Source organism: Sturnira hondurensis, unplaced genomic scaffold, assembly GCF_014824575.4.
Source record: "Sturnira hondurensis isolate 20B ecotype Veracruz unplaced genomic scaffold, ASM1482457v3 Scaffold0002840, whole genome shotgun sequence".
NCBI lineage: Eukaryota > Metazoa > Chordata > Mammalia > Chiroptera > Phyllostomidae > Sturnira > Sturnira hondurensis.
In genome coordinates this window covers 6,385,776-6,412,661 of record NW_028075471.1, presented here as the reverse complement: position 1 = coordinate 6,412,661, position 26,886 = coordinate 6,385,776, and the positions used below count along the sequence as shown (strand labels likewise).

The following is a 26,886-nucleotide window of genomic DNA, read 5'->3' as shown; positions in this document are numbered from 1 at the left end:
AGAAATATGTACTACTTTATTACATAGTAAATAACAAGCACTGAAGCCAGGTATAATGACTACTATAATTTTGTAGTACTATTAAAATTAATGAATAATTGTGCAGTAAATGATATTTCAAGACATTTGCAACAACTATGAAGTTATCACTTTATATACAGTATCCAGCACAAGTAATGCCCCTCTTTTATTGTAGAATCTTTTATTACAAAATCATAAGCATGTAATTATGTAACATAACAATACCATACTCAAGCACATCACATGCCATTTAGGTGAAATGTTCAAATTAAAACTATAAATTATTGTACCCATATCATTACCCTACCAACCACACTCAAGCAGACCTTACTTTGGCTGGACCCTGGATAAATGTGCGTGTGTGTGTGTGTGTGTATACTATATACAAACATACACATTTAATCCTCATCCAATAATATGTTTATTGATTTTAAGTAGAAAAGGGGAGAAAAAGAGAGAGACATCAATCAATTGCCTCTCATATGAGGGGGAACCCTCCCAAAACCCCAGAATTTATTTATAAAAAATGTGTATTTATTTTTACATGTTTAAACTTCAGTAACCTTCAAAGTGCTCTTCACTTGATACAATAGTATCAACATATTTTTCCATCACTCAAAACAGTTTTTAAACTCAATGATTTTGATGCCTTTTAGTGCAACTGCCATTTTTTTGTTTCACTCCTTCCATATCAGCAAAATATTTCCCTTTGAGAGCTTTTTTCATTCAGGGAAACGAAAAAATGTCTCAGGGCAAGATGGGGGGAGATCGGGTGCAGAGGAAGGGTGGGGCATGGTGGTCACGCAGTTTTTTGGTCAAAAACTGCTGAACACTCAGCACAGTGTGGGCAGGTGCACTTGTTGAATCACCCATCATGAAATGGGCAGACACGTTAAAGGAAGCAACCAAAATGCCCACCAGTAAATGAGTAGATAAAAAAAGACAACACGGTATATTTACACAATGGAATACTGTACAGCAGAGAGAAAGAAGGAGCTCCTACCCTTCTCAACAGCATGGATGGAACTGGAGAGCATTATGCTAAGTGAAAGCCAGGTGGTGAAATACAAGTACCATATGATCTCACCTGTAAGTGGGACCTAATCAACAAAACAAACAAGCAAGCAAAATAGAACCAGAAATATTGAAATAAAGAACGAACTGACAGTAACCAGAGGGGAGTGGGGAGAGGGATAGTAGGGGAAAACAGGGGAAGGTCCAACAAGGAAGGTCCTTCAAAGAACATGAAAAAGGGCACATGGACACAAAGCCAAAGAAGGTAGGATTGAGGGTGGGAGGCAGGGATGGGCGGGTCAGGGGCTGTAGTGGGATAAAAATGGAGACAGCTGTATTTGAATAACAATAAAAAAGTATGTTCAAAATAATTCACTAAATCTGAACACAGCTTCTCATCACTATGCCAGCTGGTACACTGATACAGATGGGTTCTTGGAACATTCACCTAGTGGGGGAAGCCTGTACTACAAGGGGCCTGCCCTCCAGAAGATAATTCTAGTTTCCTTTGGAGTCCCCTCTTGTACACAACTGACAGGGGGTCTCACACACAACCTAGGTATGTGGGCCGAACCTGCAGCCTTCTGGTGTATCAGGCAATGCTCCAACCAATTGACCCACCCAGCCTGGGCAACTTTTCACTTCATATACTTTAAAACATATATATGTTTTGTACAATGATAGAAATCATAGGTACTAGTGTTACTAACATTAATAATACTGTTACTACATACATTTGTGATTTAAGGAGATTAGAAGTTTCAGTTAGAAGTTAGTGAAAACATAGGCCCTGGCCATGTAGCTCAGTTGGTTAGAGCATCGTCTGGGTTGTGGGTTCAATCCCAAGTCAGGGCACATATAAGAATCAACCCATGAATGCGTAAATAAGTGGAACAACAAATCAATGTCTCTTTCTTTCTCTAAAATAATTAATAAAATAAATTAATTAATTAAAATTGTATAGTAAAAAAAAGGACATTAGTGAAAACAAATTGCTGCTGGTTTTCCATATATCTTTATGCATTTTCATGCATTTCCTCTCTTCTCTCCATGCACCTTCCCTTAGTTGGTCATGAGTCACTCCCCCACCTCACCCATGTTAAGAACCCATGATCTAAGTCCCAAATCACCTATTCATTTCTCATGGATAAGTTCTTTCATTAGGGATTGAGTGGAGTTTTGTGTAAATCTGTTTCTTTCTTTTACTTTCAGAGCTGGAATACTTTGTATAACTCCATCAGTGGAGCTATTTGGTTACCTTGAAAAGAGTTCAGACAGAATAAGTAATACTCATTTAGCAGATAAAGTTGACATGACTCACATAATTTATTATCCCAAAGTCAAATGGCTAAAAGGTGGTAGAAATGTAATATGAATACATATCTGGGTTCCTCCCCAATCTGTGTGCTGCATTCGAATTCTGCTCTAATGTTTGCCAGCTGGTTTCTGTTCATTTGCTAGCCAGATTAGCCTACATCTTTCTCCCCACAACACAACAGTCTTCCCAATGTTATGACTTAAAGGTTGGCCCTTGTTTTTTTATTTCTATTTTCTCTGATCTTCCTCATCTATGCATATTCCTTCTGTGAATGTGCAGTAGGCTCTCCCTGGTGGCTCCCATGTTGACAGAAAACTCTCCGAGTAGCCTTGCCAACAAAGATCAGAGTGAGAAATCACCTCCCTCGACTTAACATCAGACTTGCATTCACAGTCTGAGATATAATGTGTTTTTGTAGAAACAACACTTCTCTGTCTACTCATCTTGAGCATATTCTCAACAAAAATTCCCAAGCTGTTGTCACACATGCTGCTAAGAAGTGAGACTCCTCCATCTTGCAGTTGAGCAAATGGTAGGCAGGCCTGGGGAGCTCTCCTGCTATAAGAATTCTCAATTTAGATTTGTCTGAGGGTAAAAATTAGAGGAAGAAAGACAACCTAGATAATCTTTTATTTGTGCACATGAAACATATGAAGGAAAATAGTTATTTTTCCCTTCTTCTACTTACTAAAATAAGGTAATAGTTCAGTGTGATTTATTAACTAATCAGTCATCATTTCAACAGTGATTTATTTAAATAGTCATTTACACAAATAGATATTTATTCAAACCATGCACCTACCCATTTGTTCAGAGTTTTACTAAGTTCTTGACACTCAGGAACTATACTGGGCACTAGGACTCAGCTGGAAACCACACATTTGTGAATCCTATTCTCAATTCAGTTTACATACTGGTTAGGAAAAAAGTAAACATAAGTGACTACTATAGTTTCAGATTTTGAAAGAATATAAATATATGCGTAGTTATGGAAGAAGGGGTACTTTAGATGGAGCAGACAAGTCCCCTAAGACCTGATATATGATCTGGTCTCTTAGCCAGGTTGCAAGAGAAAACCTTTGAATTAAAGGCTAAATCAGAGGGTCTCTGTTTTTTTTTAAATTAAACTTATTGGAGTAGCATTGGTTAATAGCATCACATATATTTCAGATATACAACCATATATTACCACATCTGTGTATTCCACTGTGTGCTCACCACATGAAGTCTAGTCCCCTTCCATCACCATATATATTTGATCTCCTTTACATTCCTTGACCTCCCCCAACACTTTCTCTCTGGTAACAGACTGGTAGGCAGGTGATGCACCACAGAAAGTGCCTGTGGTAGAACAGCATGTGGGGGACAACACAGCAAAACAAGGATTTTGGCAGAAATTTTGCTTGTTGTTCAACATCCATATGAAATAGAAGACATGCATGGTGTTGGTGTTAACTATTACATAATCTAGCTCCCTTCATACTATTATGTATAAGGGAACATTTGGCTGTGAAAACTTAATGCTTAACATCCAGAGTTAGTGATGGATTCAGAGGTCAGGTGGTGTTGCAACATACAGTTGTCAACTAAGCTATTTGTGATTAAAAAATTATAAACTTTATTTTTATCAGATAGTCTGTTGGGAGAATTTAAAAGCACATAACTTCCTGAACAGAGTATTGGAGAAATATATCTTTTTTAATAATTGTATTTTATTGATTATGCTATTATAGTTATCCCAATTTTTTTCTCCACTTTATCACCCCTCTGCCCTGCACCATGGACCCTCCAGCACCACCCCCCACCTTAGTTCATGTCCATGGGTTATACATATAAGTTCTCTGGCTTCTCTATTCCCTACACTATTCTTAACCTCCCCCTGTCTATTTTACACCTACCAATTGCTTCTTATTCCTTGTACCTTTTCCACCACATTCTCCCCTCCCCCTTCCAGCTAATAACCCTCGATGTAATCTTCATTTCTGTGATTCTGTTCCTGTTGTAGTTGTTTGATTAGTTTTTGTTTTTCAGGTTTAGTTGTTGATAGTTTTGAGTTTGTTGTCATTTTACTCTTCATAATTTTTGGTCTTCTATTTCTTAGATAAGTTCCTTTAACTTTTCATATAATAAGGGCTTGGTGATGATGAACTCCATTAACTTGATCTTATCTGTGAAAAACTTTATCTGCCTTCCTATTGTAAATGAAAGCTTTTCTGGATAGAGTAATCTTGAATGTAGGTCCTTGCCTTTCATGACTTCAAATACTTCTTTCCAGCCCCTCCTTGCTTGCAAGGTTTCTTTTGAGAAATCATCTGATAGCCTTATGGGAACTCCTCTGTGGGTAACTCTCTCCTTTTGCTGCTTTTAAGATTCTCTTCTTATCTTTCCTCTTGGGTAATGTAATTATGATGTGCCATAGTGTGTTCCTACTTGGACCTAATTTCTTTGGGATTCTCAGGGCTTCCTGGACTTCCTTGAAGTTTATTTCCTTTGCCAGACTAGGAAAGTTCTCCTTCATTACTTGTTTAAATATGTTTTCAATTTCTTACTCTTCTTTTTCTCCCTCTGGCATCCCCATGATTCAGATGTTGAAGTATGTAAAGTTGTCCCAGAGGTTTCTAAGCCTCTCTTTATTTTTTTTTGAATTTTTGTTTCTCCATTTTGTTTCAGTTGGTTGTTTATTTCTTCCTTTCATTCCAAATCATTGATTTGAGTCCCAGTGTCCTCCCCTTCACTGGTGGTTCCCTGTATATTTTCTTTTATTTCACTTTGTATAGCCTTCATTTTCTGACTGAGCTCAATCAATTTTATGAGCATCTTGATTACCAGTGTTTTGAACTCTGCATCAGATCACTTGTCTATCTCCTCATCACGTAGCTCTTTTTATGGAGTTTTGATTTGTTCTTTCATTTTGCCATATTTTTTGTCTCAGTGCATTTATTATGTTGTAAAGGGTGGAGCCTTAGGTATTTGCAAGGAAAGGGCAACCCTCTTTGCTGTGCTGTGGAGCTGTCTGTTCAGGGTAGAGCCCCATCACTGGGATAGCAGCTTGAAAGGCACCACTGGTATGCAAGAAGAGCCAAAATACATCTTTCTAAAGGCATTTTCTAAAGAGAATGCCCTTGATTTCTTCAACACAGAGTTCTCTCCTGCTGTTGTCAGGATGCATGTAGGGTATGACACTAATTCCTGGCACAGATCTTCCATTTGTAGCCTATTTGCTATACCTTCTATTTGTCCTGCCCAGCATTTTTCATGAACTTAAGTACAGACAGTATTCACTGTGTACACCAGTGTGGGAATGAAAAATGACCACATACCTGAAACCATGTAAAGCAATTTTAATAATCAACAGGGAAAATTACAATTGTTCTATGACCTATAAATTTTTTTTGTTGAAACACTTAAAACTCCTATTGTTTATTAAAAGTATATTAGGAAATAAAATATTATGACTAATACTTATTTGGTATGTTGTAATTTTAAACATTAGAGACATTGAGAGTTAAATTAATTTTTTCCTTTGGACAACATTTATCAACAATAGTTTAAACAGAACTCAGCTGCTTTTTGTGGTTGCACAATTTAAAATATGGAGAGAGCACCTTGTATATATGCATTGGCAAAATGTCATACTCCTTTCTGAATGTGGATCAGTTCCAATTTTTGACATTTTATTCCTTGTGTTTTCAATGTGGTGAAACATGAAATTTTTGAAAATGTGAGTATTTTTGCTGGCATCACTTCCTCTGGTACATCTTCCTCCTTTTCATCATAACCACTTCTTGCATTTGTGTGCATAAGTTTGCCTTCACTAAGTTCCTCTGTCTGCACATCTAGAGTTTCCTGAGCGCTACATGGCCAGTATTCCCATAGTCAGCTATTTTTTAAATAACTTCACTTACATCGAATTCACATTTCTAGTCCAACATTACCACTCTTTGTTTCTTTGCCGCACTTTCATAGTTGTTGTCCAGTTCCTCCTTCTGATTGTCCATTTTGTTATAATGCCACTGGGGTTTATCAGTGGCCAGCCAGGAGGCAACACAACTACGTGTTTTGCAGACTGTGTGCCTCCCAGTGACAGTGCACAGTGACCTATCGCTGGCAGCCCTGGAAGAAGTGACAGGGTTGGCCACTGATCACTATGTGCATCTGTTATCAAATGTAGTAATTTATAGACTAGAGACCTCATAGTGGATTTGTACATGGATTCTGAGGTAACAAACCACATGGACTGAAATGTCAGCTATATTATTGGGGAACTGATGTTATTTAAATAAACTGTTGACAGTGAAATTTGGAATCAAGTGAGGGGAGGGCTGCCTGTAGTTGCCAGATGTTAAACATAAGAGAATTATATATGGCATCCAAATTTCCAGTCTCTCCTAAAATGAACATTTGAGTAGTGTCTTCCCACCTTAGGAAATGTGTTTTCCAACTTGCCCCAGTTCCCGTCATTTCCTGATGCCAAACACCCATGGCCTCTACTAATGCACAATCCAGTGCAGTCACTGCTAACTGCAGAAGGCTACTAGCTGCAGGTAACTATTTCAATGAAAATTTAAAGTTTAATTTAACTGTTAACTTTAAAATTAAACTAAATTAGAAGTAAATACTATTAAAATTCAGTTCTTCCATCACACAAACCACATTTTAAGTTCTGAGTAGCCCCATGAGGCCAGTGGCTACCATATTGGATAGAGTAGAACATAAAACGTTTTTGTCATTGCAAAAGGTCCATTGCATAGTGCTGCTCCGTAGGCAATGATCTATAGTAGGTAAGTTATTATGGTTAAAGGAATATCAATAACATTGAAAATCCATATTAACTCCTCTCAATTTGAAGTACTCTTGTTTATGTTTTCCTTTTCATAGATTAAGATGAACCACATGAGATTCTGAATAAAAGTATTTTTTCAGCCAGAGGCTTGTGTTTTTTCCATGCAGAAACATCAATGTTGCTAGAATTTCTCTACTCTGTGGCATAGTATTTTAGGTTGCAGTTTACTAAAGGGATATTTAGTCATCAATCAGAAATTTGAGACACTTATTTTAGCAACAGTTGTGATTCAGACAATTCCTATCTTGTTTTAAGTAATGATGGAAAGATAGTGGTGATGATGGTGATGTTGGTAATGAGAGCTATTGGGACCAATATCTGATTCTCCATGCCAGAGACTGATGGGTAGCAAATGTGTGTTTTTAATATCTGAGCATATGAATATCTGAGTTTTAGGATCCTTCAAGAAGAATGATAATATATAAATATAAAGCTGTTATGAAATTGCCAGAACATCTGTTTCCACAACTTTTGCTTTCCTTACCCATCCTTAAATATTTTTCAATTACATATAAAATGAAATTCAAGTATGTATAAAATGTGTTAAAGATGTTTTTTTATAGATCCTTTTAAATTGTTGCATATCATAATTTAAACATTAGGCAAATTGTATCATGTACTATGCTGTCCAAACAAAATTTGGAAAAAAGAAGGCTGAGGAAAGTTGTAAATTTTAAATACACTTAGTCTAAATATTTTCACAGTGTTTGTTTTCATGTTTTGGTTTTTCTTATTGTTACCAATTACTTTTTAAAAATTCATACAGTTGAAACCAGGAGGGAAGAAGCAATTATAAGATAACTTATACCTAGACCCTGCCTCTAGGGATGTTAGGTTTTGGTAGGGGAGGAAAATACAGACAGAAGTAATATGAGGGAATGGGGGTGGGTAGATAAGTGGAACATGGAAAAATAGGGGTAAAATTTTATATGTGGAATGAGTGAATTTTAAGGTTGTGAATAATAACACTGGAGTTAGTGAGCGACAGTATTTCAGCCACACAATCACATTATGTTTGCCAAGACTGAATTTCTTTAAGGAATTCGCTTCTATTAGAACATTTAAAGATGTTCTGGAGGTTCCTAAGCCTCTCCTCATTTTTTGAATTCTTGTTTCTTCATTCTTTTCTGTTTGGTTATTTCTTTCTTCCTTCTGGTCCACTCCATTGATTTGAGTCCCAGTTTTCTTCCCATCACTATTGGTTCCCTGTGCATTTTCCTTCATTTCACTTGGTATAGCCTTCATTTGTTCATCTAATTTGTGACCAAATTCAGCCAATTATGTGAGCATCCTGATCACCAGTGCTTTCAACTATATATCTGATAGGTTAGCTATCTCTTTTTCACTTAGTTGTATTTGCTCTGGAACTTTGATCTGTTCTTTTGTTTGGGCCTTTTTTGTGTGGTCTTATTGCACCTGTTATGTAGTAAGGGGCAGAGTCTTAGGTGTTCACAAGGGCAGGGCAACCCAGTTTCTGGGTTGTGATGCTATATGTGGGGTCAGGGTCTGAGGGAGAACAATGGTGCTTGCTCTGCTCTCTCTTGAATTTCAGTCCCTTCTGCCGCTTACCCAAACAAACTGGGCCCTTCTGGTGCTAATTTCCATGTGGGTGGGCTTGTGTACATTCTAGGACCCTGTGGGTCTCTCCAGTGAACTCTCCTGTGAGGCTGGGAGTCTCTCCTAGCACTTCACCCCCGCCCATAGGTGTTTTCAATTGGCGTTTTGAAGCTTTATTTCCCCGAGCTGGAGCCCTGGGTTGCCCAGTCTGTCTCACTCCCCAGTTTTGCCTGGTTTATCTGCACACAAATGTGGGACCCTCTGGTCAGCCAGCCACATTACGCTCCTCACTGGGTCTGCCTGCTGACACCCTGTGCCAGGGTCTGCCAGCCACCGCCTGTGCGCCCAGGGTCACCCACTGGCTTCTTGTGTGCCTGGCGTCTGTCAGTTGCTGCCTTGTGTGCCCAGGGTCCATAAGCCACCCCCTTTTTTTTGCCGCAACCCCTCTCTGCCCAACAGCCTGACTCCGCCCTTCCTAGTGGTCTAGATGAATGTGTCTATTTTAACTCCTTGGTTGTCGGCCTCCTGTACAGTTTAGTCTTCTGTCAGTTCCGGTTGGATTTTTGTTTCTAAATTTTTGTTGTCCTTATTTTGGTGGTGCGAGGGGGCAGAGTGTGTCTATCTATGCCTCCATCTTGGCCGGAAGTCCTGTGACCGTATTTTTTAAAATTATTATTGTTTTAAAGATGTCAGAGCCTCTTCTGTCATTGGCAGTTTCTTTATTAGGAGAAGAGTATAAGCAGATGGAAAGAATAAAACTTTTTTCATAGGGTTTGGAGGCTTAGTGATGAGTGCTGAGCTATATTTGTATACAAAGCATTGTCTTGAAAAAGCCTGCTTTCTCGACATTCCGGCAATGTAGTTCATTGCCAAAGTTTCTGAGGTTTTTCAAATTAATTTTTTAAATGAATTGCTTCTTTGTTATTAAAGGCTGCCTGATAACTTATCTATTCTGGAAGATTCCAGGGTAACATTACAATGTCTTTTGCTTCCTGTTTTGGAAACATTTGGAAATAATTTTCTACCTAGAATTTTCCTTTTATTTTTTTCAGTAGGATTTTCTGCTTTTTTTATTGTTATAAATGATGTAGCCTATTCTTTAATTTTAAATGGATCACACAATCATCTTTGCCTGTCCAGCTGTCTTTTGTTGGAAGATACATGTCTTAAATTGTTCACTGCTGAATCAGATTAAAATGACTTTAGTGTTATGCCATTAACAAAAAACAGAAAAAAAAACTTAGTTTGTCTGTTATGGAGGGTTCATCCTCATGAACACATTGCTCAGACACAGAGTAAACTTGTTTTTTCATTCTTCATGAAAGGGTTTATTAGATTCTAAGCTAAATTACATAAAAGTGGGAGCCTTTTTAAAATTATTCTCTTGGGGACTAATTTCAAATAATCCTGCTCATTCAAATCAGTGATTGTTATCTTAGTTGGGCTCAGGAGGCTAAGTATTTGTTTGTGAGCTTAAGACCACAAGAGAGCAGTACACACACACACACACACACACACACACACACATCCATCCTCTATTTTGCAAACAATTTCAGGCGACTCACCCCTACACCAGTTTAGGGAAGTCTGATTTAGTTGGCTCTAGGAAATATGTAAATTCAAGAGGAAAGGTCTCTAAATGGTGAGCCACATGACATTGCTCCTCTTCGCCTTATCTCCTAAATTACTTCACTCTCACCCTGGCTGGTGTGGCTCAGTGGATTGAGCTTGGACCTGCCAACCACATGATGTCGGTTCGATTCCCAGTCAGGACACATGCCTGGGTTGCAGGCCAGTTCCCAGCAGGGGACCCATGAGAGGCAACCATACATTGATATTTCTCTCCTTCTCTCCTTCCCTTCCTCTCTAAAGAAAAATAAACAAAAGTCTTTTAAAAATAAATAAATAAGTTACTTAACTCTCCACCCACCCATTCAGGCCAAAGTTCTGGGGTCCTCTTGGATCACCCTCCTTCTTTGCCTGCTATTCATCACTAAGTCCTGTTGCTCCTTGCTCAGACATGTATCTTGAATTCTCTGCATCTCTACTGCTACCACCATAGTCCAGGCCATGTTTTGAATCTCTCAGTTAGTCTCTGGTAAAGACCCAGTGGTCCTCAGCTTCCATCTTTGCTTTCATTGAATTTTTTTTTCTACACAGCATTGAGAGTGATATTTCTGAAAAAGAACTCAGGTTCTGTCATATGTCTCAATTCCCCACTGCCTGAAATGCCTCAGAGGCTTCCCCGTGCCCATGGAATAAATCCAGACTTCCAGCCAAGGCTGTGGAGAGCCTGTGTTTTTTCCTGGTATCCCAGGTAAACTGGCCAAACTCGTTCCCAATTTAGGTATTGGCTTGGAATGTTCTTCCTCTTGTACTATTGCATCTTCCTTTCTTATCTCAACCCCATCTTTTTTATAGTAGAGGCTACATTGTGATCTATTTCTTGCTTTTTGTCTATTCACCCTCTAGAATGTTTACCTTTGGAAGGGAGAGGATGCATGTGGCTTGTATGTGCTATACCTTCAGTGTCTTACACAATACCTATCAGGTAAGAGGCTCTTAATTAACACATACTTAACAAATAGATGAAAAACATATGAAGCCCTAAAAAGTGTTTTGCCTTTACCCTTATCTCCCAAATTTGGCCTTATGATCTTCCTTCAGTAATTCACTGAGAAGTTCATTCATTAATCACTCGAACACTTTTCGCCATAAAATATTCTCACGTTATGTCTATTAGATTGCTAACTCGTGGGAGACTGAATTGGAGTGGGGCAGGGTTTGGATTATTTCAGAATCACCGAGAATGCCAAATTAGAGTAATCAAGGTTTTCTTTCTGTTTTTTGAAATACTTTTCCATCAGCGTTTGTATTTGTCACTGATCTCTCATTGTTATTAAAAGATCATAGAACAATGTTATTCTCAAGTCTTTCCAAGGTCTAGTAAGTAAGTGATCTACAAGATTCTTATCTGAAATGAAAGCACTGCAGTTGACGTGTGAAAGGATAGCACCTGGTATTTATTTTTCTATGTCTCTTTTAGACCAGAGACTCAGGTGCGGTTTTTGTTTGTTTGTTTGATTTTTAGTGTTAAGTGCATTTCCCTCAATTATGTTTATATATGTAAGTTCAGTCTGGTCTGGTTCAGTGGTTTCTCAGAAACTACAATTTCTGAAACATTTGAAGGATTACTTACAAGAAAGAACTGTTTCTCAGATTAAGCAAGGAGTAAGCGTATGTGCCTCTTTCCCCAAAGACTCTTTTGGGGAAAAGACTCATTTACTCTTTCCCCAAATACTCACTGGAGGCCTAATCTGCATAAAACACCATATATGGTACCAGGAATGCCAGCTGAATGCTGTCTACTAGGGGATATTTCTGATCTTCTAAGAATGCTTTCCCTGCTAAGTATTCCCTTTTTATGTCTTTCTCTTTCCTTTTTACCTCCTATGTCCTCTCTATTCATTTTCTCTCATTAAAGAATCTCTCTGTTCCACATTCATTTGCCCTCATGTTGTGTATGTGAAGTGTGGGTGGCTTCATTGGCTTACCCTGCTGTACTGATGATCTGACAGAAACTGGAATTTTCACTGGCTGTTGAGTGGCATAAACTAACCTATGGCTGGAATCCATACTTTTTGGGACCTGATGGAACTTGTCCTGGGAGGACTCTATTCACATCTGGTTTTAGCCTGGCCGCCCTGTGGAAGGAGACACTCAGGGTGCTCTATCCTCATCCTCAGGCTAGTAGAATGTAAGTGTGTATAGGGTGTAAACTATTGATCTTGCTTGTGGTTTTCCAGGAGATCTCCAGTACATTGCAGATCATTCGCATTACTTTCTGATCTACTCAACACTAAAATCTTGTCACCGAATTTTTGAGGTGATTCTTATGGAGTACATATATAGTTTTTTCCCCTTCTTTGTGAATAATCCTTAAATATTTCAGCTGCTGAGTGTACTTTATTTATTTATTTCCTATTGCACTACTTCTCCACTGTTAACACTTAAGAGCAGTTTTACAGCATTGTCATCTTGGTGTGCCCCACTCCCGTTTTCATTTTATGAGTGACAGTAACTTTCTTTCTCAATGCTTTTCTAACTAGAATTATTCAAAATACACATACTTCTGTATACCTCCAAGACAATACCAGTAATACTAGATTTTTAGCATGGTTACTCAGACATTTCAAGACCTGGACATGACTTCCATGTCATTAAGAAAGAGGGGAAGGGAGCCTTAGCAGAATATTTTTACTGCTTTTTAGTTGAATAATGGCAGATACTTAGTATGCATGCTGATATTCTTCCCAACCTCCTGGCCATATACACTAGTATACCCCTCCATCTTCTCTCCTGATCTTTACCAAGGCCTCTGAATCTTCTTTAACATGCTGCTCCAAGCAGCTTTTTCAAATTATTTGGAGTTAGCAGAAGAAATGAAACCTATTTAACAAACTTGCTCTTGTCACTGTAAGAACAGATAATGAGAAAACCTGCAATGGTGGTCTGACACCCACTGCACAACCAGTGTGGCTGGTTGCTATGGAAGAGGAAAGGGGGCTTTGGGGTCTCACACTAGCAGTTAAGTGCCCTAGCCTATAAGTGAAATATATCACTTTCATTCACAAATCTTCGGTCAGAATTTCTTTAGCTTCGCCAAACCACAAAGATCCGTGATGCATAAGCCATGGACCTGGACATGGCAAAAACCTCCAGTAGTTGGCAAACGGCACTAATTACTGCCATGTCCCATCTGATGTATTTTAATGCTCAATTTTTGGTATAGTTAATTTACCAGAATGCCTTCTTGCGAATAATAGGATGTCTACTTTTGTTTATTTTTTAAAAGATTTTGTTTATTTTTAGGGAAAGGGAGAGAGTTAGAAAAGGACAGAAACATCACTGTGTAGTTGTCTCTTGTGCACCCCCAACTGGGAACCCACAACCCAGGCGTGTGCCCTGACTGGAAATTGAACCAGTGACCCTTTCATTCACAGGCTGGCACTCAATCCACTGAGCTACACCAGCCAGGGCTACTTTTTGATTAAAAAGCAGAACTTTTCCAGTATCTCTATGCTTAAGTAACTGATGCTCAGTATTTCCAGTAAACATCCCCTGAAATATTTATCCTATGCAATGTTCTACAAAGAAATAAAAAAGTAAAATAACAATAGTTTTATTTGTAAGCAAATATGCGAAATGCTGCAGAGCATCTCTTCTTTTGGGGAAGTCGGAATGAACATTAGCACATTAAGTATACTGATGAGTAGTGTTGTAAATCAAACATTTATTTTACCTAATTTCATTAAGCATTTTTTAATCTTTTTGATCTCAAGATTTTTTTGTATAATATCTAAGAACATCTCATGGCCCCAGTGTTCTGGTACATCACTCTAGTGAACACTGCAATAGTACTTGGAGACTTTTATGAACTCGGGAGGCATCAAAACAGTGTAGACAACTTTAAATACCATATGGCCCTCTCCAGGGCTTTTACTTTATATCACTGTGACATTGGTTATGCAGTATAATGTGTTCAGTTTCAACTTCTTTTATGTGGAAAAACAGGAGTGGGTGATACTGTCTACCTCAAAGGGCATGGTAGGCAGCAAACAAATGTTATGTATTCTTTCCTTCCCCTTCTGTTACTATTCATTTTCCCCACATATTTAGTATCATATAAGCATAACTGTTGCCAATTCTGATTCTCCTAGTATAATCAACACAAGAATCCTTTGCCTTATAAAAATTTAGACCAAAGAATTGGCCTCCAGGCTGCAGGCTTCTCTTTTCTTTTGCTTTCTTTGAAAGCTGCCTGTTTGCTTCTCCCTATGAATTTGATTCTCGCCTCTGAGCAGCCAGAGCAGTGCCTAGAGAATGATACCCGGCTTCTCTGCCCCTAGGTAACTGAAGACTCACTCACACTGTGTCTTTGGCCCAAGGCATTCTCCAGGACAGAACATGAGAATCCTTGTAGATATTTGTGAGATGCTTGCCTTGAGATCCAGGTATGAACAAAGTACTATCATTATCTCAATCGCACTGTTCTGGAATTTATCGCATTCTGAAATTGCATTCAGGCCATTTGTGCTTATGATTTTACAAAGTCTAGGATTATTTGTTAGAGCAAGTGATTCACTACAAGGGTTTGCAGAACTCTGCCATACCGGCAGGAAGGTTCCTTGCTTGTCACTTAACTGCATACTGATTTGTAGTACAGATGAATAGAGACTCTTCTTTATTATTAGTTTAGAAGAATGACTAATTCTTTGTCATATCATTTGATATGGACTCACTCCATATTCATATATACACATGCTGATCAAAATCAATGATATTTTTGATGGTTTGGTTTATTTTAGTGCTTTTATATTTTGAATTCCTAGAATAGATCAAGTATAGAAAAATAGATAGGAGCAAGTTTGAGCAAGCTGGAGTATAATATTCTGCTGTCTCTTTGAATTAATCACCTAAATTAGTACATTTCCATTTTTCTGCCATGACCTCATATTTAAATATTTCATGTTTGTCATGGAAATGCTCATAAAATTATTTTTAGTCATCAATTATTATCCTTGATGAACAAATTTTGAACTTATCAAATTGATTATGAACAATAATGTACTAACACAATGAACATCTAATGTAGTTGGGCAGATTCTCACTTTGACAGAAGCTCACTTTGTCTTCGACTCCACCAGGCCTTTGCAGTTATTTCTGTGGTTCATAGCTGTTTTCCTGTTCCACGTCCACTGTCATTGGTGGTGACTGCTTAGAGGTCAGGATTGACAAGGATTCTGAGTCTCTGTGGTACACAGAGAAAATTTTGTAGTCAATTGTTAATGTCTGCCATAGGTTTACCATTGGAATATGTAGCTGAGGTGCAACATTTTGTCATCTCCTGTATAATAGGAAGAACTTCGGTTTGGGAAGCCAAACAGCTGTATTTCAATTCCAATTGTGTCCTTAACTGTATCTTCAAACAAATCAGTTAACTTTTCTAACCCCCATTTTTTCCAACAAGGAAGATATTAGAGTAGATAATGTTTAGAATCCATCCCAGCTCTAAAATAACATGGGTGTATATAGTCACTAGAATATCCAAGATGCCTTGGGCACCTGCTCATCTTTGCAAAGCCCCCAGAACTTCTTTTCAGAGTCATCAACTTTGGTGACACTATGTGACTTTCAGTGCCCATGCTTCTTTTCAGTGTGGTCTTTCCACTCCTTCTATCAGGAGATAGAATTTAAGAGCACAGAGATTAGGGGTCCAGTGTGCTGTCTGGAAGCAGTTGCCTGAATAAGCTCAGGTGAGACCAGATACAAAAGTACCCACAGAATTATGATAAGAAAACAAGTTAATATTTCATTATGCACCTGTGCTTTTAGGGTAGTTCATTATGCAGCAATAGATAACTGAGACAGAAGTTTGGAAGACAGGCAGTAGCTCTCCTAGGTCTAAAAGGCCTCACAGTGGGTGCTGGGTGTCTGCTGAGGGACCTCAGTTCTCCTCCATGTGACTTGTTCTCCAACAGGCTAGCTGGGCTTTTTCATAGCATGCTTATCAAGATTACAAGAGAACAATAACAACCACCACCACCACCACAACAACAAAAACTCAGAAGGTACAAATTCTGTTACTACATGAACATAGCAAGTCACACAGCAACACTTCTATCACATTCCACTAATCAAAGCAAGTCACAAGGCCAGCGCGGATTCAAAGGGAGGGGACATAGCCTCCAAATCTTGATGTGGAGAGGAGCAAAGTCACTTTGCAGAGGGACATGCAGAATAGGAAAGATTCTTGTAGTAATATTCGTAAATAATCTACCACAACAATTTTAGGTACTTGACTAGTGCAAAGATTCATCTGATTTCTTTCTGTAATTGTATTCTGGGTTAGCTGTGTAATAGTGAGTTTACCACAGGGCCTGGCATGTTGTCACATCACTGTAATGTGGCAAAAACACAGTGTTTACATCCAATATAATGAGACAGTCACTTCTGAGTTGGTGGTGAAGGTGGAGAGGAAAAGGGGGGGGAGGCCTTACCAGGTCTTTAGTAGGTCTTGGTGATATAAATGATGCTATGAAGAAGTCAATGGCTCCCAATAATTAGGCTGTCCAAAAGCAAAGGGATTGTTCAGTGTGTCTGACAGTGTAATCCATTGACATTGATCGGAATATCTAATCGTACTCTGGAGTCTGGCAGCCCAGTGGAATCAAAGTTACCTTGAAGCAATCCATGCTTAAAGATGGAAAAGAGAAGAAATGCAGGCCCTGCATTTCACATTACTTACTCCCCCTCATCCCCTGGTGCAAGATAGTTCTCTGATGTTGCTGTCCTTACTCACAGTTCTGTGTTGGGACGAGGGGCATACTTATGACCCCCTCCATCCAGCACTGAGGCCTCCTTCAACCATGAGACTTTATGTCTCCTCTGCTTTCTTCCTTCAAGGCTAGGCATTTCTCAGGACTTTAGCAGTTTTGCACAATATCTTTGGCTTTCACGAAACCCACAATTCTCTTTCACAAACAGAGGAACTCTGGGAACACAGTGCACACTTTTAGTAAGAGGGTAAACAGAGACTGACCGTAAAGGTTATAGAAAGCATCACAGAGCTGTGGTTAATCACATGGACTTTAGAATAAGACAGGCTTGAGTTGAAGTCTAGTTTAGTCTTATATTAGGAGTATGAAGTCTTGCACAAGTTTCTTATTTTCTATAAGCTGCAATTTCCTCATCTGAAAAATAGGAATTATAAAAGTATTTTATGGGCTAGTTGGTAAGATTAAGTAAATGTGAGTACATATATAAATGAAACAGTGATTTTTAGCCAAAGGGGGAGTGCCTGACGATTTTATTTGAAGCTAACTATAAGTTATAAGGCCATTTTCAAGGACTGATTTGGTCCAAATTTGGAGAAATGCTTTCTGATTTTAGAGGATGGAAATGCAAACCCATACTGAAAAGTTTATCCAACCCGTAGGCAGAGTTAGGTTCAGCCTCCTCTGTGCTCCCACAACAATCTGTGCTGATTTCTCTCAATAGCACTCATCTCTCTGTGTTGTAATGGTCTGTTTATACTGCATGACAGTCTGGGATATTAGAGTGTGAACTCTGCAAGGTCAGTTACTCTGTTGTATTCATCTTGGCATCCTCAACTGTAATACAAGCCCTGGGCTGAGAGGAGGCTTTAGTTGTGAAATGGATGGGTGAGCGGTTTGCCAACCAACCCATTGTTTGAGTTACTCCCCCATTTGTAAAGCCCACTTTAAATCTCATCTGCAGTATGAAGCCTTCTTTGATTTTCCTCTGCTATGAAGAATGTCTTTGTCAATCCTAGGCACTAAATTGTAATTATCGGTCTTCTTTTCTTCTGAAAACATGTTATTACTAAATAGATTCCTCTACTTATATTGTAGGGAGAGACCAGATTGCATTTGATAATCCTCTTTCACAGTTTTTCATGTGTGCTATGTACTGGATCAGCATACACTAAATTCAGTCGAGTAGATTAACTTCCTCCAGGGCTATGTTTGCATGCTGGCTAACAAGTCTCTGCACAGGTGTCCACCTCAAGCAAAGAGGATGCAGGAGAAGTCTGTTCCTATTGTCTATGTGCAATACGGGATTTGTCCATTAACAAAGCCTAAGAGTCTCCGTATTAAATTATACTTCATCTGTGATATTACCTTAAAGTAATTGCCATATAAACAGTGGCAGTAGAATTACAAGAGCTGTCTACTCTCCTTCAAAATTACTTTGCTTTCCCTGACTTTTGTGTCCAGGAGAAACATATAACACACACCTACCATCTTCAAGCAATATGGTGTTTTCTTCTAAGGCTTAGGCACTTATTTTGAGAAAATACTTTTATCCTCAGATGAGTTTGTAGATAGTGCACTACTTCGGTCCTCTCATGTGTTTGCAGATCGTATGCTGCATTTTTCCGGTTAGAGATGGAACAAACTCAGTTTACTTGTGTTGGGGAGAAATACTCACGACTCATTTCATGGTGTCAATATCATAACACATTTTTCTGATGTGATTAGTCTTTAAAAGCATTGTACATGGGCATGAACATGCTCTAACATGCTCGGATGTTTTTCTTAGACAATCAAATTTTGTAAGATACCATAAGATTTATCCAGTATGCCGTTACGGTAGCATGGTAGTCCTCAACTTAGGGAAGGAAGAGTAGGAATACAATACTTCGTGTTTCCTTTAGTTACCTCTTTCTAGTGTGATTCCTCCATATCAAGATTGACACCCTCAGACGCATGGGCCAAATCTGGACAGCCTCCTCCTTTTGTTTACTGTGACGTGGCCACACCTATTAGTGTTCGTATTATGTATGACTCCTTAGGCTTCTGGCCCACCAGCCTAAACTATTCATATTTACATATTTGGTCCTTTGCAGAAAAAGTTTGCTTCGTTGCTCTAAATCCTTTATGAACACATTTATATTTCCAGTTAGGCAGGGGATGATCTATCCAATTCAGGGTTTATTCATGGTTATTCTGGGACCCTTACGTTATTAAGGTGCCCCAGGTTTCTCTGCCTCTCTAGCCCACTATTCTTATGCCTCCCATAGTACTGCCGCTCTCTGTCTCAATCATACTACACCTGTTTTCTGGAATGGAAGGACAAGAGCAACTTCTTACTCTCCTTTGCAATTCCCAGAGCCCCGTACAATGTCTATACTTAACTAATGCTCACTGTTCATGGAATGAACAAATGAATTACATTTCCTAGCCATAGTATAAAGCAGCATTTTTCTATACATAGTTTATTTGAGACTTTGAATATTCTAGAAACCACTTCCTTCTAATTACAAAAGGATTTTTAAAAAGGATTTTACCTTCATAATTATATTTCCTTTGGGCTTATATGAAAATTAGTTTACGTTACAAATGAGTTTACATTTCCCCAGCTCTTATCCAACATTAGTTCTAACTATGTTAGATATTAAGCATAAATCTCTTTGAATTAAAAAAATCTTGCGTTCTATCCCAGTTTTGTATAGGTAATTGAAAAGTAAATGAATTTCATCAGGGTTTTAGTACTCAGAGGTGGCTGATACGATGTCTTGTGTATTATTTATTCATTCATTCCAGCAATACTTATTTAATGTCTCAAATGTCATAAGTGGTAAGGAAATATCAGTAAATAAAACTAAATTTTCACTGTTGTGGAGTTTACTTTCTTATCCAGGTAGGTGGTAACCAACAGAAGAAAACCATCAGCTGGTGGCAAGGGCCAGAGAAGATTAAAACAGGTGATGTAAGAGTGAGTAAGCAGGTAACAGTTTAAACAACTTAGCAGTGAAATATTCCTTTGAGAGAGTGGCATTGGAAATAGAATCTGAATAATAAGAAAGAAGTGACTGTGTGAAGATCATGGAGAATTTAATTCTAGGAGAACAAATAGCCAGGAAAAAGCTCCAAATCAGGAACGGGGCTTACTGTGTTTGAGGAACAGGAGGAAAGCACATGGCATACATAGTGTGCAAGAGAGGGGTGGGGAAAAAGGAGATCTGGGAGGTGGGTGGGTATCAGGCAGGATGTAGCCTGTTGTGAGGTTTAGGCAGAGGCTTTGTTCTGCTCTGGCGTTAAAGGAGCTGAAGGAAGATGGTTGATCCTGACTTTCTGGTGTCCAGTCAGTGCCTAGAATGGCCCAGGGAGTATGTTGGATAGTTGACCTGCTGCTGGCCAGGTCAACTACTCACACAGCACCCAGAGCTCCAGGGGTTCATCCTGTATAACTCCAGACCCATCTACCTCCCTAGAGGGTTGTATGGAGCCTACCTTTGTGGTCATTCCCAGGTCAATAGGCCTGCTAGGCCATCCTCTGGGTCCCAGCAAAACAAAGGGAATGACCATGGCTATGAACACCTGTCCAAGAAAGCACCCTTGAAAGCTATCTTTATCTTATTATTTGCTTAGAAATGTAGGTGCATCATATGCAGATAAAATGACTTCTTAACAAAAGGCTGGGTTGCAGACAGTGTATGTGTCAGGACAATGTTGCCCAAATGGGCTGGTGAAAAATAGTCACCTAAATGAGAATGTGTTTAACCTGTTTAACTGTTTTGTGACATGTTGTGTTACTATTATTAATGCTTAATTAAAGTAATAAATGTATGTGGTGTATCACCATGCAGTTGGATATATATACAGAATAAAACATCTGATAAATTCAGACATTTTTGATTCCGTAAACATTTTAAACCATTAAACATTTGGCCAAGCCAATCCTTAGCATCAGACTCACAGAATGAACAAATATGTGATAAGATATTTATATGCCATTGAAAAAAGAGCTTTCAGATGTCATTGACATTACTAAACTTACAAAGGTTGTCAGATTCATTCCACCAGTTTTCACAGTAAGCAATTGCTTTAGGAAAATGCTGTTTCTTCCCCACCTAGTTTCTGTGTAGACATAGCCCACCATGCTATCATGGGTATTGTTGGCAGCTTGCAAAGTCATCCTCTTGCTGTGGTTTGGGCCACTTGCTGAAGTCAGGGCCTAAGGGTGGGTGTAAATTAAAGCTGGGAGGAGGAAGATGGGGAAAGGTCTTTTTTAACAAAGAAAAGCGACTCAGTGGGAGTGGAGACTGGCAATCTGTTAAAAAGGAAATGAAAGGAAATTCTTCATTTCTAACCAGTTTATTGACCCATGATAATAAAGCAGCACTGCAAAAAAAGGGATAATTATCTTTTTAAGTATCAAATGCCCCGTGGGTGAAGGCCTCTCCCTTCTCTTCTCTTGAAAAATGAACTCATATTAGACAAATGCTCCTTTGCTTAGTTTACAGTTGACATGAATTTCCTGATTATGAGCAAAATTAATCAGTGTTCCCTCTCCTCCCCCTGCTCTCTTGAAAATCAGGCCTGTCCAGTGGAGTGCAGTGCATTTTCCTCTGGGCCTGAGTCCTACCATGGGCCTGGTGGGTTAAATGCTTGGTATTCTGGTGAGACTAGCAACTGTTATATTGTGGTTTTACTATGACCCTTAGCTACTTAGCTCCAGGCAGAAGCATGTTCTCCTAAAACAATAAGAAAAAAGGACAAAAGAGAAAAACAAAAAACAACATTATAGTGGTTTTTCTCCTGCTGGTATATAAAAACTTTACAAAAGTTAGTATGTCTCATGTGTGCAGGTCTGTGGGTATTTGTGTTTATACCCACATATATATAAGTTCAAATATAAAAAGAAATGGATGTGTTATTAATGGTGTAATATTAAATACTAATTTGCTATCAACAAATGAACGAGTGTATATATCCATTTTCTCTAGATCTTGTTTGTTTAGACCAAAAATGCAAATACGTTGATTTGTCTAACTTACAGAATACACTGAAATACTTTTGTTTGCAAAAACAGACAACCCTTTTATTAACTTACTGATCTACTTTCAACTGCCTTCTTTAATTCTTAATCATCAGTTTCAGGAATCCTTGTCATAAATTGTTTAACCATGTGAACATCTGTAGGTTATAGAGGAAGTTCATTGTATGTTCTCAGAATGTCTACACTAGTTTTAAAAATAAAATAAATAAAACTATTATATTTTCACTACATGTTTCTCCAAAAAGATATTAAAATTAAAATGTTCATCATGATGCTCTAGTTAGAGAAACCAGGTGGATATTCCAGTTATTTTCCCAGCCCCTTGGGCTGCTTGAGACCCCAGTGCATTAGAATAGGGGTCAGGAAATGATGGTCCAGAATAGATCTTACCTCTTGGGATAATTATCTCAGTCAGCACTTGAGTCTCTCCAAGTTACTGATATCCCTTGCTCTTCACAGAATGACTTCAGCTCAGCACAGCTTCTCCTTCAAAGTAGAATTAACTATGTTTGAAAGTCTTTTTGAATTCCTTGGAGTTTGATTGTTGGCAAGTATTTGTTAGATTTTATTTAGTCTTTGAGAGTTCAGGCCTGGGTCAAGGGGATTCAATACTGTGGGTATAAACGTCTTGGTAAGAATATCACCCAAAGCAAGCAAAGTGTTCCTTAACAGACTTTACCACAGATGTCCTCGTGTGTCCACTTCGGCCCGTGGAGCGCTTCCGAGATCTGCATCCTGATGAAGTGGCTGATTTGTTTCAGGCAACTCAGAAAGTCGGCACAGTGGTGGAAAAGCATTTCCAGGGGACTTCTCTTACCTTTTCTATGCAGGTGAGTATACAGATACTCAGAAATTAGTTTTCTTCCTTTCCAAATTCTAGCATTGAGCTTTGTCCCCTTTTAATTGGCCATCCCAGAGGGAAGGCAATTGTGGTTATTTGTGTTACATAATAGTCAAAGAAGATATAACAAATCCAGGACCACCTTACTGCCCATCGGCCCCACGTGGACTGTGGAATATCAGCTGAGATAACATCTGCAGCATTATTTATAAGACAGGTGGGAGTAATAGACACATATTTAATGGGCATTACAACATTTCAGATCTTTTACTAGAACTAGGGCTGCAGAAGTCATTTTGAGTCAATGGTAGCTGTGTTTTAAGCACTGCCTGAGCTGAGCCCTGTTCAATTCCCAATGGGGTTGGGAGGCTAAGTGGGGTCTTGCTCTCAAAGGGCAGACCCTTTCTCTGTCTGCAGACCAAGCTTCAGTGATTGATTATGGATTGGTCAGAAGCTGAATTGACTGAATATTTGGTGTGACCAGCCTCCTAGTAAGGAAATGAGACCCTGAATCACTGCAGATCTTCAGGCACAGGCTGAGTCAACCCTTGTCATAGGGTGCCCCAGAGAAACAGCTGGGGTATCAATACACATTGAAGTCCTATGTGGCCATTAAAGTCAGGGACACTGCAAAACCCTTTGGAATGAAATGGATTATTCCATAATATAAGGGGGGACCAAAAAATCAGAATTTATTTATAAAAAATTGTGTATTTATTCTTATGTGTTTAAACTTCAGTCACCTTCAAAGTACTCTCCATGATGCAATACACCTATTGAGACATTTTTTCCACTGCTTAAAACAGTTTTTGAACTTGTCAATTTTGATGCCTTTTAGTGCTTTTGCTTGTTTTTGTTTTACCTCTTCCACATTGGCAAAATATTTTCCTTTAAGAATTTTTTCCCCCCAAGGAAATGAAAAAAGGTTGCTCATGGTGAGATTGGGTGAATAGAGAGGGTGGAGCATGGGGGTCATGCTGGTTTTGGTCAAAAACTGCAGAACATTCAGCACAGCATGGTTAGGTGCACTCATAAATCACCCATAATGAAATGGGCAGATGGGTTTAAAACGTCTTCAAAAAAATTCACTGAGGCTGAACACAGCCTCTCACAGCAACACCAACTGTAACACTGACACAGATGGGATACCAGAACAATCACCTAGCAGGGCGAGTTTACAAAGAGCTTGCCCTCCAGAAGACAATTCCCAGGGAGTTTTTTCTGGCTCACCCCTCATACAAGAGCCTATACCCAAGACTTTAGTTGAAGTGAATATTAGAGGAACTATTCAGCTCCTGAGCTCTCTACCAAAGGCAACAGATAAATAAAGTCACTGTTTTCAGGTTGTGAAAGGCTCTGACTAAAAATGCTCATCTGCTTCTCAAAAAAGACTTCTTGGACACTATATCTATGTTAATAGTATCTAAACTTCCCTGTAAAACCTGGAACATGTGTATGTGAGGATGGGTGGTATGTCAAAGCATTTGAGTTAACTTCAGACAGGTTGTTAGGCTTAGGGTGGATCTATCAAGCTTGTGCTACAAATCTTGTTTTCAGAGGGACCAAATGAAGGCAACTCAGGGAAGACATCTGTCAGTGCTTAGGGAAACACTAAAAGAAAAATCGCATATAGAGAAAATGGCTGGTACTGGTTCTCTAACACAATTCACTAGAAAGTTAATTTGATAAATATAGGAACTGACTTGTGCTTTGAGTAGTTTCACATATACAGTCTTTTCAAACATTTTTTATTGTTTATTGTATTACAGTTGTCCCAATTTTTCCACCTTTGCCTCCTCTGCCCACCCCACTCCCTGTTCTCACAGTCCATCTCCACACCATTGTCCATGGCCATGGGTCATTCATACATGTTCTTTGACTACTTCCTTACCCTTTTTTCCATTCCTCTCCTCTGACCCCCGTCAGTCTGTTCCATGTTTCCTGGTTCTATTTTGCTTGTTAATTTAGCTTACTCATTAGATTCCTTTTATAAGTGAGATCATATAGTATTTGTCTGGCTTAGTTCACTAAGCATGATAATCTCTAGTTCTAACCATGTTGTTGCAAAAGGTAGGAGTTCCTTCTCTTTTTCTGCTGTGTAGTATTCCATGGTGTAAATGTACCACAGTTTTTTAATCCAGTCATCTACTGATGGCCACATAGGCTGTTTCCAGCACTTGGCTATTAAAAGTAACACTGCTATGAACATAAGAGTGCATAAGTTCTTTTGAATTGGTATTTCAGGATTCTTAGGGTATATTCCCAACAGTAGAATTGCCAGGTCAAAAAGCAGTTCCATTTTTGTTTTTTTGCGAAAATTCCACATTTTTCTACTGTGCCTGCAACAGTCTGCATTCCCATCAACAATGTACTAGGGTTCCCTTTTCTCCACAGCCTTGTTGTTTATTGATTATTAATGATGGCCATTCTGAGAGGTGTGAGGTCATAACTCATTGTGATTTTAATTTGCATCTCCTTGATGGCTGGTGATGTTGAGCATTCTTTAATGTGTCTATGGGCCCTCTCTATGTCCTCCTTGGAGAAGTGTCTATTCAGGTCCTTTGCCCATTTTTTAATTGTGTTGTTTGTCTTCCTGCTATTGAGTCCTATGAGTTCTCTATATATTTTGTCTGATGTATCATTGGCAAATATCTTCTCCCATACAATTGACTCATATTTTATTTTGATGATGGTTTCTTTAGCCATGCAGAGTCTTTTTAATTTGATGTAGTCTTATTTGTTTATCTTTTCCTTTGTTTCTGTTGCCTTAGGAGATATGTCATTGAAAATATTGCTACACAGAATATTTGAAGTTTTATTTCATATGATTTCTGCTAGAACTTTTATGGTATTGCAACTTATATTTAAGTCTTTTGCTCATTTTGAGTTTATTCTGGTGTATGCTGTAAATTGGTGGTCTAGTTTCATTTTTTGCATGTACCAGTCTGGTTAAAGGTTAGTCAATTTTGTTTATCTTTTCAAAGAAAGAACCAGTTCCTGCATTAATTTATCCTTTAGATTGGTTTTTTTTTTAGTCTCTATATCATTTAACCCTTCTCTGATCTTAATTATTTCCTTCCTTCTACTCACTCTGAGCTTTGTTTGTTGTTGTTCCTCTACTTCTTGTAGATGTAAGGTTAGGTTGTTTATATGAGATTTCCCTATCTTCTTTATGTAGGCCTATATTGCTATGAACTTCCCTCTCAGGACTGCCTTCTCTGTGTCCCATAGGTTTTGAGTTGTTGTGTGTTCATTTTCATTTGTTTCCAGTCACTTTTTAATTTTTCAATCTCATTGTTAACTCATTCATTATTTAATAACATGTAATTCAGTATCCATGTATTTGATTGTTTTTTAGTTTTTTCCTTGAGATTGGTTTCTAGTTTCAAACCATTGTGATCTGAGAAAAATCTAGACATGATTTCAATTTTTTTAATTTCTATTTAAGTCTTGTTCAAATACAGTTTTCTTTCTTGTATTCCCAGCCCTGCCCCCCACCCAGTGCCCCCCACCTTAGTTATTGTCCCTGTGTCCTTTATACTTGTTCATGTGAGTCCTTCCCCTTTTCCCCTATGATTCTCTCCCCTCTCCCCTCTGGACCCTGTCAGCACCTTCTGTATTACAGTGTCTTTGGTTACATCTTGCTTGCTTGTTTGTTTTGTTGTTTAGAATCCTGTTAAAGGTGATATTATATGGTATTTGTCTTTCACCGCCTGGCTTATTTCATTCAGCATAATGCTTTCCAGTTCCATCCATGATGTTGCAAAAAGTAGGAGCTCCTTCTTCCTTTCTGCAGCATAGAATTCCACTGTGTAAATGTACCATAGTTTTTTGATCCAGTCATTGACCGATGGGCATCTAGGTTGCTTCCAACACTTGGCTATTGTAAATTGTGCTGCTGTGAACATCGGGGTGCATAGGTTC

General features: G+C 38.6%; 1 protein-coding gene across 1 annotated transcript in view; it reads left to right on the top strand.

Moving 5' to 3' along the window:
• FHIT (fragile histidine triad diadenosine triphosphatase) overlaps positions 1-26,886 on the top strand; it is an 825,228-nt gene that overhangs the window by 514,996 nt on the left and 283,346 nt on the right. Inside the window, exon 3 of the mRNA XM_037040812.1 lies at positions 22,806-22,951. Coding sequence (XP_036896707.1) covers positions 22,806-22,951 — 146 coding nt within the window. The remainder of the gene's footprint in view (positions 1-22,805; positions 22,952-26,886) is intronic.